Source organism: Capricornis sumatraensis, chromosome 9 (assembly GCF_032405125.1).
Source record: "Capricornis sumatraensis isolate serow.1 chromosome 9, serow.2, whole genome shotgun sequence".
NCBI lineage: Eukaryota > Metazoa > Chordata > Mammalia > Artiodactyla > Bovidae > Capricornis > Capricornis sumatraensis.
Genome location: NC_091077.1, coordinates 41,884,191 through 41,899,856, shown reverse-complemented (window position 1 = coordinate 41,899,856; position 15,666 = coordinate 41,884,191). Strand labels below are relative to the sequence as shown.

General features: G+C 35.6%; 1 protein-coding gene across 1 annotated transcript; it reads left to right on the top strand.

The window, feature by feature from the left end:
* Window positions 1-13,664: 13,664 nt before the first annotated feature.
* LOC138086265 (olfactory receptor 2H1-like) lies at window positions 13,665-14,636 on the top strand. Its single transcript, XM_068981061.1, has one exon. The coding sequence runs from the start codon at window positions 13,665-13,667 to the stop codon at window positions 14,634-14,636; it is 972 nt and encodes a 323-aa protein (XP_068837162.1).
* The last annotated feature ends 1,030 nt before the right edge of the window (window positions 14,637-15,666 follow it).

Here is a 15,666-nt window from a genome sequence, read left to right as displayed (position 1 = left end):
TTTGATTCTAGTTTTATACCATTGTTGTTGAAAAATATACCTGGTGTAATTTCAATCTCTTAAATATGTAAGAGTTCTTTGGAGATCTAATGAACTATGTTTGAAAATGTTACATGTGTTTATGAGAAGAATGTGTATTTTGTTGCTATTTTATGGAATATTCTGTGTATGTCTATTAGTTTTATATAGTGTATGCATAGTCCTAGTCTAAAATTTCTTTGCTGATTTTCTTTCTTGATCATATCCACTTTTGAAAGTGGGTTACTGGAAATCCCTATAATTATTGCATTGCTGCCCATTTCTCCCTTAAGATTTGCTAATATTTGGGCACTTCAATATTAAGTACAGATATATTTATGAATGTTATGTCTTCTTGATGACTTAATCTTGTTTATCATTATATATCAGTTTAGCTCAGTCGCTCAGTTGTGTCTGACTCTTTGAGCCCCCATGAATCACAACACGCCAGGCCTCCCTGTCCATTACCAACTCCCAGAGTTCACTCAGACTCAGGTCCATTGAGTCCGTGATGCCATCCACCAATCTCATCCTCTGCCGTCCCCTTCTCCTCCTGCCCCCAATCCCTCCCAGCATCAGAGTCTTTTCCAATGAGTCAACTCTTCGCATGAGGTGGCCAAAGTACTGGAGTTTCAGCTTTAGCATCATTCCTTCTAAAGAAATCCCAGGGGCTGATCTCCTTCAGAATGGACTGGTTGGATTTCCTTGGAGTCCAAGGGACTCTCAAGAGTCTTCTCCAACACCACAGTTCAAAAGCATCAATTCTTCGGCGCTTAGCCTTCTTCACAGTCCAACTCTCACATCCATACATGACCACAGGAAAAACCATAGCCTTGACTAGACGGACCTTAGTCGGCAAAATAATGTCTCTGCATTTGAATATGCTATCTAGGTTGGTCATAACTTATCTTCCAAGGAGTAAGCGTCTTTTAATTTCATGGCTGCAATCACCATCTGCAGTGATTTTGGAGCCCCCCAAAATAAAGTCTGACACTGTTTCCACTGTTTCCCCATCTATTTCCCATGAAGTGATGGGACCGGATGCCATGATCTTAATTTTCTGAATGTTGAGCTTTAAGCCAACTTTATCACTCTCCACTTTCACTTTCATCAAGAGGCTTTATAGACCTTGTCTTTAGTTACCATTTTTGGATGAAAGCCTATTTTGTCTAAAGTGAGTAGAATTACTCTATGTTTTGAGTCTCAATTGTATGAGACATCTTTTTTTTTCCCATTTAACTTTGATCCTTCATATATATTTAAAGTTGAAGTGAGTCTTTTATTTTATTTTTATTTTTTATTTATTTATTTTTTAAATTTTTATTTTTACTTTATTTTACTTTACAATACTGTATTGGTTTTGCCATACATTGACATGAATCCATCACGAGTGCACATGAGTTCCCAATCCTGAACCCCCCTCCCACCTCCCACCCCATATCATCTTTCTGGATCATCCCCATGCACCAGCCCCAAGCATCCTGTATCCTGCATCGAACATAGACTGGTGATTCACTTCTTACATGATAGTATACATGTTTCAATGCCATTCTCCCAAATCATCCCACCCTCTCGCTCTCCCTCAGAGTCCAAAAGTCCACTCTACACATCTGTGTCTCTTTTGCTGGCTCGCATACAGGGTCATCATTACCATCTTTCTAAATTCCATATATATGTGTTAGTATACTGTATTGGTGTTTTTCTTTCTGGCTTACTTCACTCTGTATAATTGGCTCCAGTTTCATCCATCTCATTAGAACTGATTCAAATGTATTCTTTTTAATGGCTGAGTAATACTCCATTGTGTATATGCACCACAGCTTTCTTGTCCATTCATCTGCTGATGGACATCTAGGTTGTTTCCATGTCCTGGCTATTATAAACAGTGCTGCGATGAACATTGGCTTACACGTGTCTCTTTCAGTTCTGGTTTCCTCAGTGTGTATGCCCAGCAGTGGGATTGCTGGGTTGTATGGTAGTTCTATTTCCAGTTTTTTAAGGAATCTCCACACTGTTCTCCATAGTGGCTGTACTAGTTTGCATTCCTACCAACAGTGTAAGAGGGTTCCCTTTTCTCCACACCCTCTCCAGCATTTATTGCTTGCAGACTTTTGGATCGCAGCCATTCTGACTAGTGTGAAGTGGTACCTCATTGTGGTCTTGATTTGCATTTCTCTAATAATGAGTGATGTTGAGCATCTTTTCATGTGTTTGTTAGCCATCCGTATGTCTTCTTTGGAGAAATGTCTATTTAGTTCTTTGGGCCATTTTTTGATTGGGTTGTTTATTTTTCTGGAATTGAGCTGCATAAGTTGCTTGTATATTTTTGAGATTAGTTGTTTGTCAGCTGCTTCATTTGCTATTATTTTCTCCCATTGAGAAGGCTGTCTTTTCACCTTGTGTATATTTTCCTTTGTTGTGCAGAAGCTTTTAATTTTAATTAGATCCCATTTTTTAATTTTTGCTTTTATTTAAGCAACATAGGGTAGTTTCATTTTTGTTTTTTTCCTCTAGTTTATCTATCCATTTAATGCCTTCTGTTTGGAGAATTCAATCAACTTATATGTAGTATAACTGTTGATAAGTAAGGACTTAATAATGATAACAACGTCTTGTGGTTTTCTAGGTGTCTTGTAGTTGCCATATTCTTTTCCTCCTCTATTGTTTCTTTCCTTTTAAAATTGATAATTTTCTGTAATGGTACATTGATTCCGTTTGCTTTCCCTTTTGTAAAGCATTTGTAGAGTTTTTTTTTGGTGGTTACTTTGAGGCTTATATAAAACATCTCATAGATATAACAATATGTCCTACACTGATAAATGGTCTACCAAAACTATATTTCTCTCCAGCTTATTTTTAATTTTGCTATATTTATTCGTAAATTATTTTACCTATAGTTACTTTTGATACTCTTGTCCTTTAACCTTTATACTAGAGTTAAGCTATTAATATGTTACCATGTTAAAGTATTAACGTTTGGATTTGGCTATATTACCAGTACACTGAATTTTTCACATGCTTTCATGGTACAAATTAACTTTATTTAATAAATATTTGAAAGACTCTTTTCATATTTTTTCTAAAGCAGATGTAATAGTGGTGAATTCCCTCTCTCTCTCTCTCTCTCTTTTTTTTTTTGGCCTGGGAATGTCTTCATCTCTTTTTCATATATGAAGGACTGTTTTTCTGTGAATCATATGCTTCATTAACAATTTAGTTTGGTTTATTGCATTGAATATATCATCCCAAACTCTTCTGGTCTTTAAGAAACCCATTGATATTGGTATGTAAATGTCTTTGTATGTTACAAATATTTTCTTATGTATCAATGAAGATTCACTCTTTGTCTTTGATTTTTAACAATTTTATTTTAACAAGGCTTGGAGAGAATATCTTTATTTGATCTTAATTGGTGACCTATGAACAGCATGAACTTGAATACTTATGTCCTTGCCATATTTGAGAGCTTTTAGCCATTATTATTTTTTTAAATAAACTTTCTGTCCTTTTATCACTCTCTTCTCTTTCTAGAATTCCAATTATTCTCAATTTTACTCTTTTAGTTGTAATTTATGCCCCATAAGCTTTCTTTCAAAGAAGACAATGGCATCTCACTCCAGCACTCTTGCCTGGAAAATCCCATGAATGGAGGAGCCTGGTAGGCTGCAGTCCGTGGGGTCGCTAAGAGCCAGACACGACTGAGCGACTTCACTTTCACTTCACTTTCATGCATTAGAGAAGAAAATGGCAACCTACTCCAGTATTCTTGCCTGGAGAATCCCAAGGACAGTGGAGCCTGATGGGTTGCCATCTATGGGGTCGCACAGAGTCAGACACAACTGAAGTGACTTAGCAGCAGCAGCAGCAGCAGCAGCAGCAAGCTTTCTTTATAATTTTTTATTATTTTCTCATCTTTTAAAATTATTTTAGTTTGCTCTATTATAATGGATAACTTCAAAGTTCCTGTCTTTAATTTCAGCAATTTATTTCTTCTGCTTGACCACATCAGCTTTTGATTCTGTCTTTAGTATTTATCATTTCATGCATTATATTCTTCAATTCCAGAATACTTTAAAGATTTCTCCTTCTTTTTAAAGTTCATTTGTTCAAGTGTTGTTTCCCTTATTTTGCTGAACTGTCTTTCTGTTCTCTTGTAGAGCTTCTCTGTTGTCTCAGGTAGAGAATCTGCCTGCCAATGCAGGAGACACAGGTTCAGTTCTTGGATTGGGAAGATCCCTTGGAGAAGGATATGCAACCCACTCCAATATTCTTGCCTGAGAAATCCCGTGGACAGAGAAGCCTGGTGGGCTTCAGTTCATGGGCTTGCAAACAGTTGGACATGACTTAGCAACTGAGCATGCATGCAAGATATCTTATAACTCATTGAATTCCCTTATAGCAGGTGTTTTAAATTGTTTATCTGTTAAGTTGAAGACCTCTGTGTCTTTCGGTTTGACTAACAAGATGATTATTGTGATCCTTTGTTGGTGTATGTTGCCTTAAACTTTTCATATTTCTTATTATTTTTATTTGATCCTTTTGCATTTAAAGTAACAGGTATCTCTTCTAGGTTTTACTGCTTGTCTTAAGAGGGGAAACACTGTGAGATATACAGAGAGTCTGAAGTTTTCTCAACCTACTATTGATATACCTGTTCCATGCTTCTTGCTCTACACTGGGGCAGAGCTCCTAAGCTTGTGTGCCTTCTCTGGATCATGCAACTCACCAGTTTGAATTCTGGCAATCTGTCTTTAGTTTTCCCAAATATAACTCTAGAACTCGTGTTTGTAATATTTCCCTGGCCTCCAGATTTGATGAATACTCTTTGTACATTCACTGCTACCTGCCAAAGCCTGCTATGCAATCCTTGTGAGTGCATACAGGAAGATGTCCACAAAGTGGGGGGAGGGGATATGTTGGTGAGGCGGTGTGTTGGCATGCCCATGGGCCAGGTATGGAAATTAATGGAAAGAATATTTCCAGTGGCTTGTGATTAGATTTCTCATTGGAATCTGTGATGTGGTTCATATCCATGTCTCTTTAACGCCTTCTGCTATTCCTGTCTGCTGCTTTTCCACAGTTTCCAATCCCCAGTAACGGAGCACTTGATTTAGTTCTCTGAAAGAGGTGAGAAAAATGAACCCCTTTGTCCCGTTCCATATAACTGGTGAGGTTAGGTATTCACTGGCACATTCTTTCTCCTCTGGGGATAAAATACCGAACAGCAAAAAAAAAATTCATGGATGGGCCACTTTGGGGATGGATAATATGGATAAGGTAAACTGTTCTTCTTACACACTCAAATGTGTGTGGATGGTTGCACAAGAATGTTCTCCAGGGAATCCTAGAATGCAGCTAAGAGTTCCTGAGCCTAGTTCATTGGCCACATCAGGAATTATAGTCAGAACTGAGGTATGTCAGAACTGAGGTATGCCTATTACTCAATGTGTAAATGTGCAAGACCCTTCCAGAATCCCCTGGCATATGGATATGAAAAAAGTTTTATCAAAAATATTTTTGTCCATGGAAGTATGGTGTTTTTTTTAATGTGTGTGTGTTTGTTTGTTTGCTTATGGGGGGCACAAAATCATGGAGCCTCTTCTGTCAATATAATGTTGATGTCAGTCTTGGTTTTGTGATTCTTTTTTGTCATATCATATTTTTTCTTCTTAGGTGTTGTCTAAGTTTTACTTTTACATGTGTTTCTATCTTAGTTATCAATATATTTTATTCAGAATTTGATTTTGAAATATGTTTTTTAACTTATTTCTTAGAATTTATTTTACTATAGTTGATTTACAATGTGTTAATTTCTGATGCATGGCAAGGTGACTCAGTTATACATATATATTCTTTTTCATTTCTTTTCCATTAGGATTTTTAAAATTAATTAATTTTAATTGCAGGATAATTGCTTTACAACATTGTGATGATGTTTGCCATACATCGACATGAATTGGCCACAGGAATACATGTGTCCCCCCATCTTGAACACCCTTCCCACCTCCCTCCCAACCCTTATCCCATTAGGATGTCCCAGAGCACAGGTTTTGTGTGCCTTACTTCAATCATTGAACTTGCACTGGTTGTCTATTTTACATATGGCAATGCACATGTCTCAATGCTATTCTCTTAAACTGTCCTACTCTTGTCTTCTCCCACTGAGCCTGAAAGTCGTTCTTTATGTCTGTGTCTCCTTTGCTGCCCTGCATGTAGGATCATTGGTACCATTTTCTAGATTCCATATAAATGTGTTAGTGTGTCTCTTTCAGTTCTGGTTTTCTTGGGGTATATGACCAGCAGTGGGATTGCTGGGTTGTATGGCAGTTCTATTCCCAGTTTTTCAAGGAATCTCCACACAGTTCTCCATAGCGGCTGTATCAGTTTTCATCCCACCAACATTGTAAAAGGGTTCCCTTTTCTCCACACAATCGCTATCATTTATTATTTGTAGTCTTTTTGTTGATGGCCAACCTGACCAGTGTGAGATGATACCTCATTGTGGCTTTGATTTGCATTTCTCTAATAATGAGTGAGGTTGAACCTCATTTCATATGTTTATTAGCAATCGGTATGTCTTTGGAGTAATGTTTGTTTAGGTCTTTTGCCCACTTTTTGATTGGGTTGTTTATTTTTCTGGTATTGAGCTGCATGAAGTGCTTGTGAAAGTTAGTAGATGGAAAGAAACCTTAAAAATCAGAGGAGAAATAAATGAAAAAGAATTGAAGGAGACTATAGCAAAGATCAGTAAAACTAAAACCTGGTTCTTTGAGAAGATAATCAAAATAGACAAATTCTACTAGCCAGACTCATCAAGAGAAAAAAAGGGAGAAGACTCAAATCAATAAAATTAAAAATGAAAATGGAGAAATTGTGACAACACAGAAATTTTAACGATCATAAGAGACTACTGTGGGCAACTGTATGCCAAAACAACAACAACAACAACAAAAACCAGACAACTTGGAAGAAATGGACAAATTCTTAGAAAAAGCTAACCTTCCAAAACTGAACCATGATGAAATAGAAAATTTGAACAAACCAGTCACAAGCATAGACATTGAAATGGTAATTAAAAAAATCTTCTAACAAATAAAAGCCCAAGACCAGACGACTTCACAGGTGAATTCTACAAAAAGTTTAGAGAAGAGCTAACACCTTCCTACTCAAACTCTTCCAGAAAATTGCAGAGGAAGGAAAAGTCCCAAAGTTATTCTTTGAGGCCACCATCACCCTGATACCAAAACCAGAGAAAGACGCCACAGAAAAAGAAAACTAAGGCCAATATCATTGATGAACATAGATGCAAAAATTCTCAACAAAATCCTAGCAAGCAGAATCCAACAACATATTAAAAAGATCATACATCATGATCAAGTGGGCTTTATTCCAGAGATGCAAGGATTCTTCAATATTTACAAATCAATCAATGTGATACACCATATTAACAAACTGAGAGATTAAAAACCATATGCTTATTTCAATAGATGCAGAGAAAGCCTTTGGCAAAAATCAACATCTACTTATGATAAAAACTCTCCAGAAAGTAGACATAGAAGGAACATACCTCAACATAATAAAAACTATATACAACAAACCCACAGCAAACATTATCCTCAATGGTAAAAGATTGAAAGCATTTCCTCTAAAATCAGGAACAAGACAAAAATGCTCACTCTCAGCATTACTATTCAACATAGTTATGGAAGTTCTGGCCACAGCAATCACAGAAGAAAAAGAAATAAAAGGAATCTTCTTTTCTTGGAAAAGAAGAAGTAAAACTCTCACCATTTGCCAACGACATAATCCTCTACATTTAAATAAGTATTAAAGAATTTCAGGTTTGTTAAACATGTTACCATGCTTCATGCTGCTGCTGCTAAGTCGCTTCAGTGGCGTCCAGCTCTGTGCGACCCCATAGACGGCAGCCCACCAGGCTCCCCCGTCCCTGGAATTCTCCAGGCAAGAACACTGGAGTGGGTTGCCATTTCCTTCTCCAGTGCATGAAAGTGAAAAGTGAAAGTGAAGTCGCTCAGTCATGTCTGACTCTTCGCGACCCCATGGACTGTAGCCTACCAGGCTCCTCCGTCCATGGGATTTTCCAGGCAAGAGTACTGGAGTGGGGTGCCATTGCCTTCTCCACCATGCTTCATGGAGTAACCATTAATGAACTGTTACACAGTCCTGTTTAGACTTATTTTGTTCATCAATGCATGCCTAAGATAAAACTGAGTTGTTTTCATCTTTTACTTTATTCTCAGTCCCTAAACTTTATTTTTTTCTTTTTTCTTGTGTAAATACTGCTTTGAATTATCTAATGTCCTCTAACTTTTAAATTATATAATAGTGTATACAATCAATTTTAGGTTGATGAATAATTTTTGATGCTTCTTGATTTTCTCTTATCTCTAATGTTTCCTAATACTAGCATAGGGACAGGAAAAAAAATAGTCATTTAGTAAAAATTTATAAATAAGTAAACCAATGACTTTACATTTTAGCATATATAATTGATTATTTGCCTGATAATGTTGTTGGGAGAGCAATTAAAAAGAGTTAATTGAAAATAGTTAAATTTCTACCTCATTTCATATGCTAAAACAAAGGATTTTTTTTTTTTTTTAAATTTTGTAGGCTTTTAAGACTTTTCTGGACTGTCAGCTGATTACCTGCAATGATTAAGCCTCAGGGACCTCCTGGGAAGTGCTGTTCCCTCTGTGCTGCTTATGCTTTATAGAAAGAAAGGTTCACTGCTTTGATCACATCTCCTGATGACTACGGGCTTCCCTGGTGGCTACACAATGACATATATTTAACTGGAGAGTAGCTCAGAGTAGGGGAGGCTGATATCAAGGAAAGCAGGGAAGAGTTTCTGAATGGCTCTCAGGCAAGCTAACTTATGTTTTCCACATTCTGCCAACGATCTGTTTTCCAACCCAGGTATGTTACTTGTATTTGCCAAGTAGAATAGTTAAAAATAAAGAGAAATAATCAGGCTTACATATTAATAAATTCAAGAGTCATGATATGTCTTTGGACTTAAGGGAAACTTATACACATTTCTGTTGAATGTCATGGAACATGATGTATTTTAAGATGAACAGATTATTACTGTACCCTTTCTAACCTCAAGGATACTATGTTTTCACTTATGTACAAAGTATATGTTAAAATACAGCCACACACACAACTGAGATTTTAAAAGGTTTTGTTATTGAAAATTTTTTGGACACTTTCATTTCCTGTGAATGTCGCTCAGTCATATCCTATTCTTTGTGACCCCATGTATTATACAGTCCATGGACTTCTCCAGGCCAAAATACTGGAGTGGGTAGCCTTTCTTTTCTCCAGGGGATATTTCCAACTGAGGAATCAAACTGGGGTCTCCTGCATTGAGAGAGATTCATTTCTTATATCACAAAAATAAATTTTACAACTTCCCCATATTAAAAGCTACAGAGTTGGTTTATTGTTTGGTATAATTTAAAATAAATCCTAGATTTTAATGATTTCTTTAAACACTTTATATGTTATAATCTGAAACAGAGTCAGTCTTAAGAAATGTGTTGATTACCTATTCAAGCAAATATCTACATATAAAGCTATTTATTAGGTATGACTAGTGTCATCACAAACAATTTTTAGCATCATAATCTGATTAAAATAGAGTGCTGAACAATAATCAATATTGTGGCTGCAAAAAACAAAGGGATTTATTTAGGGTCTTAAGCAATGTAATTCAGGAGACATATTTTAGCAAAACTGAGAGTATTTTGGGAAAAAGAAAGAGTCAGGGTCTAACAAAGGCAAAACCGGAAGTCTGTATTCTGACACAAGAAAAAATTATTTATCTAAATGGGATAGGCTATGATCAGTCATTTTAAGGTAAGGACCTGATGAGTATCTTGAGTTTCTGGCAGATGTTTTGGAAGTCTTTATTAGAATGTTCTAAAGGCCAAATTCCACTGAGGCAGAGACATACTTAAGTTACACTTCATCAGTGTCTTCTCAGGTTCATTTTGGAGAGCTCTCTTAACAGCAGGAGAATCCAACTTCATTTTAATTTCCCTTCAATTTCCTTTTTAAAAAATACAGAAAGAGAGATAAAGTATTCTCTTAACAGACCAGTTAATTTTTGGCAGTAATCATAACAACGGAACGTGAAACCCCCAACCATGATTGTAGCTGAACTCTTGGCAAATAAATACAGCAAGATCATCATTGTGAATCAATGAATTGAAAAAAGATTTTTTAGTAAAATGCTCTGATAATATGGCAACAAATTAGAAATAAACTTTATATATAAGGTTTACATTTAAAAATTAAACTAATTAAAGATTTGAATCTAAAAAAATTAAAAACTCAAGCATTAAGGCAAAAGTATATGAAAAATTTTAAATAAACTATGAATAGATAAATTTAAAGATACTATGGGAAGTAATTTAGGATTTGCAGAAAATAGGGAGAAGAAAAAGATGAACTATAATAAGATATATTTAAATTTGTAGAATTTGTAATTTGAATCGTGTAAACATATATCAAAAGCTAAAAGCAATGTGTCCTATTACTTATTAATCAGAAAAATCAGAAAAAGGAAGCATATCAAGTTAAAACTGTCACAGACATTTTGATGAAGAAAAATTTGCATAAACAAACATATAAGTAACAAAAATGCAAGTTAAATTCATAATAGGGATTCACTTCTTTACTTGATCAATTATAGTAAAATGATGATCCTTACTGATTGTGAGAAAAGTAAAAATAAAAATTGCCTTTTGTGATAGATCAGGGAAGAGCCTTCATAGAAAGCCATCTGAAACCACAGAAGACAATATTTCTTAATGCAAATACATTCATAGAATAAAGGAATTTTTACATAAAGTATTGTTTAGGTTATCAAAAAATTTAAAAGATACATTTAAAATAAAATATTTTGTATAAACTTTGTTAGTAACATAAAATACTATGAATTATTAAACTATACTCAAGCAGATTATATTTCTAAAAGTATTTAGAGTCATGAGAATGTGTAAAAGGTATAATATTGAGCTATGCAGATACAGTTTATATATTATATCTATATATCTATGTGCATTATTTATTAAAATATATTCTTAAAAGAAGAAACCAAAGTTTTACAGAAAAATTCATATTTGATGGTGGGGTTAAAGGTGACTTTATTTTTGTTTTTGTTTCATACTTATATTGCTAAATGATCTGTAAGTATGTTAGCTGCTCATTCGTGCCTGACTTTTTGTGATCCCATGAACTGTAGCCCTCCAGACTCCTCTGTCCATGGGATTCTCCAGGCAGGAATACTAGAGTGGACTGGAGTGGATTTCCATTCTGTTCTCCAGGGGATCTTCCAGATCCAAGAATCAAATCCAAGTCTCCTGCAATGCAGGTGAATTCTTTACCAACTGAGCCACCAGGGATATATACTATACTGCTCATAAAATGTGTTTATATAGTAAAAAATAATCTTTAAAAATAATTCAAAGGAATTTGTAAATATATATATATATATATATATATATATATATATATATATATATACATATGCTGCTGCTGCTAAGTCGCTTCAGTTGTGTCTGACTCTGTGCGACCCCATAGATGGCAGCCCACCAGGCTCCACCGTCCCTGGGATTCTCCAGGCAAGAGTACTGGAGTGGGTTGCCATTTCCTTCTCCATATATACATACACACACATATATATATATATTTGATCTAAATTTTTTTAACGTAATGATAAATGAGCCCATGATATCATTTAAAAATAAATCCATATGAACTTGGTCATTCATTTCTAAACATCGAGTATGACACATTTTGAGCCAAGTGAAGGTAAGTGCATGAAAAATCCTCCAAATAATGAGAGAACTAAAGGAACAATACAGTCTGGTAAAGGAAATGGATATTTTATAGTTGATTCAGGAATCCTGCAGGAAGGAAACGAAATCAGTTCAGGACATGGTCATGGGCACTTAGCACAGAGAAGCTGAGTTCATCTGACATGTGTCACCACATCTAGTGTACAAGGCTTCACCATTCTGTCAGCCAGCTGGACTCCTTGTATAAACACACTTCCTCAGTACTCGACTGCTTTGTCTTCCTGTTTCCTCTGAGTAAAATGATCCTCTTCTGTTCTCATATCCTCCATTTTTATCCTTAATGACAATACTCTTGATTTTAAAATTATCATTTATAGAATTACCTTTAAAATAGTTGAATACTACTTATGATTTATTTGCTTGTTTTTTTCACGTGCTCTCTCTTCCATGGGCCTGCATTAAGGATTTCTTCTCTCTCCATTTGGGGCTTCCCTGGTGGCTCAGTTGGTAAAGAACCTGCCTGCAACTCTAGGAAACCCGGGTGCGATCCCTGTGTCAGGAAGATCCCCTGGAGAAGGTAATGGCAACCCACTCCAGTATTCTTGCCTGGAGAATTCATGGCCAGAGGAGGCTGGACAGGCTACAGTACATAGAGTCACAAAGAATCCAATATCCCCATGCCATAGCACAGTGCCTGGCATGTGACAGGTTCTAAATAAATACACGTAAACTTACTACTGAATAGTAGCAGACCTCTGTAATGATTCTCAGATTTTTGTATTGTCTGACCACTAGCAAAATGTAAAATTTACAGTCTAAATATCAATTTTATATACCTAACTGTATTTTTGTCTTTGATGCCTCTTACATTCTTGAAATTCTCTGAACTATTATAAAGTTCCTAGAAGACAAAATTAATACCCCAAGACAATGATACCCAAAACTAATACCATACCTTTTTGCTAATTAGCATTAGCCCATGAATCACCTTTCTTTGCTTTCCTGTCCATGACGTAAAGCTTTAAAAATACATATTTTATAATTTTATTAGTTTGTTTTTTCTATTATTTATTGTTCTATATTAAAGATTTGTGTTATCCCCAAATGATTATTGAGAACATTTTGCAATTATTCATATAATTCAGAATTATTATACAATAATTGGTATAATTCATGTGATACACCTGGGGTAAGAGTTATTGTAGCTACTCATTAGATGAGAATATTGATGCATATTTTAAAATTATCTATTAAGTGAATTTAAATTGCATTAGTTAAAAATGGTAAAACATTCAACTTAATTTTGCCTCATTTAAAATTGGTATGGTTCCTATCCCAAATTTCTGTTCTTTGGACTAAAAATTATTTATGTTCAGGGCATCGCTGTTTAGACCTCCATTTCATGTGTTCTTATTCATATCACCAAACTGCAAATTGTACCCTGATAAATTAGATAACTACATATTTCAAAGCAAAAGCTTGCTGTTCAACATTTTATTTAGCTACTACATACATGGCATGAACAATCTGGAAGGAAAATGTATGATCTAAGGTGATTATCTGAGGATGTCTGATGGAGATGTTATGATTACAGATTATGGGAATGAATCTCAGGGTTAGTTTTTAATGAATACTCCTTTCTTTGTTAAACTCAGCTTTGTAGAAGAGAGATTGTATGCTATTGGTCTAAGGTAAGAAAATCACCAATATATCCCATTTCCCAAGACCCTATGGAAAACAAATTATTTTCCTGTCTGGTTAACCTTTTCTCAAATCTATTCACATTTTTTTCCTTAAAATTATGTCCAAAACTCTATGCCAAAAGCAACAGGAAACACCAACAAGAGCTTCCCAGTGGGATTTGTACTTCTTGGCTACTCTGAATTTCCCCAGCTAGAAATGGTTCTCTTCTGGATAGTGATCTTCTTATACACCGTGATCATTCTCTCCAATGCGACTATCATCTTGCTCTCATACATGAACCCTCAACTCTACACCCCCATGTACTTCTTTCTTAGCAATCTCTCTTTCTTGGATCTCTGTTTCACCACGACTGTTGTGCCCCAAATGTTGTTCAACTTGCGGGGGCCAGATAAGAGCATCACCTACCCAGGATGCATCATTCAGGTGGGCATGGTGCTCTGTGTTGGTGCCACACAAAGTGTCATGCTGGTGGTGATGGCTTTTGACCGCTATGTTGCTATCTGCCAGCCCTTGCGCTACACTATCATCATGCATCCTCAGTTCTGTTGGAAACTGGTGCTTACGTCTTGGCTGTCTGGACTGATCGAATCTGTTACTCAAACACCTATCACATTCCAGCTGCCGTTTTGTGCCCACCACTGTCTGGATGACTTTCTCTGTCAGGTTCCTTCTCTCATAAGACTAACTTGTGGAGACACTTCCACTACTGAGTGGCAGATGACAATCTCTGCTGTTTTCTTTACCATCTTGCCAATGGGGTTGATTCTGACTTCTTATGGTTACATAGCTCGAACTTTGGGTAAAATCCAATCTGAGGAGGGAAGGCAGAAAGCCATTGCTACCTGCTCCTCCCACCTCACTGTGGTTTTCATGTTTTATGGGACAGTGGCCATGGTTTACACAGACCCTAAGAACCAGTTTGCTTCAAAACACGGCAAGTTTGTCGGTTTCTTCTTCACTGTGATCACACCATTGCTGAACCCTCTCATCTATACCCTGCGGAACAAAGAAGTGAAGAGTGTCTTGCAAAGACAGCTAAGGAAGGGCATCAGCATAAGAAAAAAAAAGAAACTGATCTTTTGAACCAGAATGTTCACAGTGCAGAAAACCATGACATCCACTCTACATGAAAGTCTTTGAATTATTACTAAAATTGGGTAGATTTACTTCAAAGACAATACTCTATGAGTTACTATTTATTCCTACAATTGGCATGTAATTTTTGTAAAAATATCTGTACAAAGTTAATATTTTATCCATCTATTTAGTGTTAAAATATATTTGTCTAAGGAGATACACCATTTGCAGAATGAAGTTTTGATGAATTTATCTTTCTTAAGCAATACATGCAGCATGAGCTAAACATTTTAAAATTATAAAAACAATAAATTATAAATTATCTTTCATGTATATTTTAAAATTGAAAAAATAAAAAGAAATGTTTATCATGAATTCTTTTAGACAAGCCTAAAGGGAGGAAAATTTTTTCTGGAGTTTCCTTAAGTTCTTTCTACACATCCAGTCTTCCTTCTTTAATTTTACTATAAGGATGACATTTTGGGTATAAAGAAGAAATCTTACATGTACATATTTTGCTATATTTTCCTTTTATTTACAATATTTATAAGATGAAATCATAGTGAGATGCCTCTGAGGTGTCTGAATAGAGGTGTTTAGGTATTCTTTTCCTATGAAAGAGATCTATAAATTTAATTCATACTTATTTTATTCTTTTTGTAATTATTAATACAAATTTCTTAAATATTTAGTCATATCTATTCTTCTATCCATGTCAGATGTGCTGTGCTGTGCTTAGTTTCTCTGTCATGTCTGACTCTTTGCAACCCCATGAACTGTAGCTTGCCAGGCTCCTCTGTCCATGGGATTCTCCAGGCAAGAATATTGGAGTGTTTCCATACCCTCCTCCAGGAGATCTTCCCAATCCAGGGATTGAACCCAGGTGTCCCACTTTGCAGGTGGATTCTTCACTGTCTGAACCACCATATCAGATAATGCTATTTAAATATAAAATGGCATATTTTAAAAAGTAATTTTCTCATGTATTCTCCAATAAAACAGAGAATCTTTCTTATAAAGTTGTACAAACATAACT

Coding starts and splice junctions, on each gene's coding strand:
- LOC138086265 (XM_068981061.1), top strand. CDS start 13,665: ATGCCAAAAGCAACAGGAAACACCAACAAGAGCTTCCCAGTGGGATTT.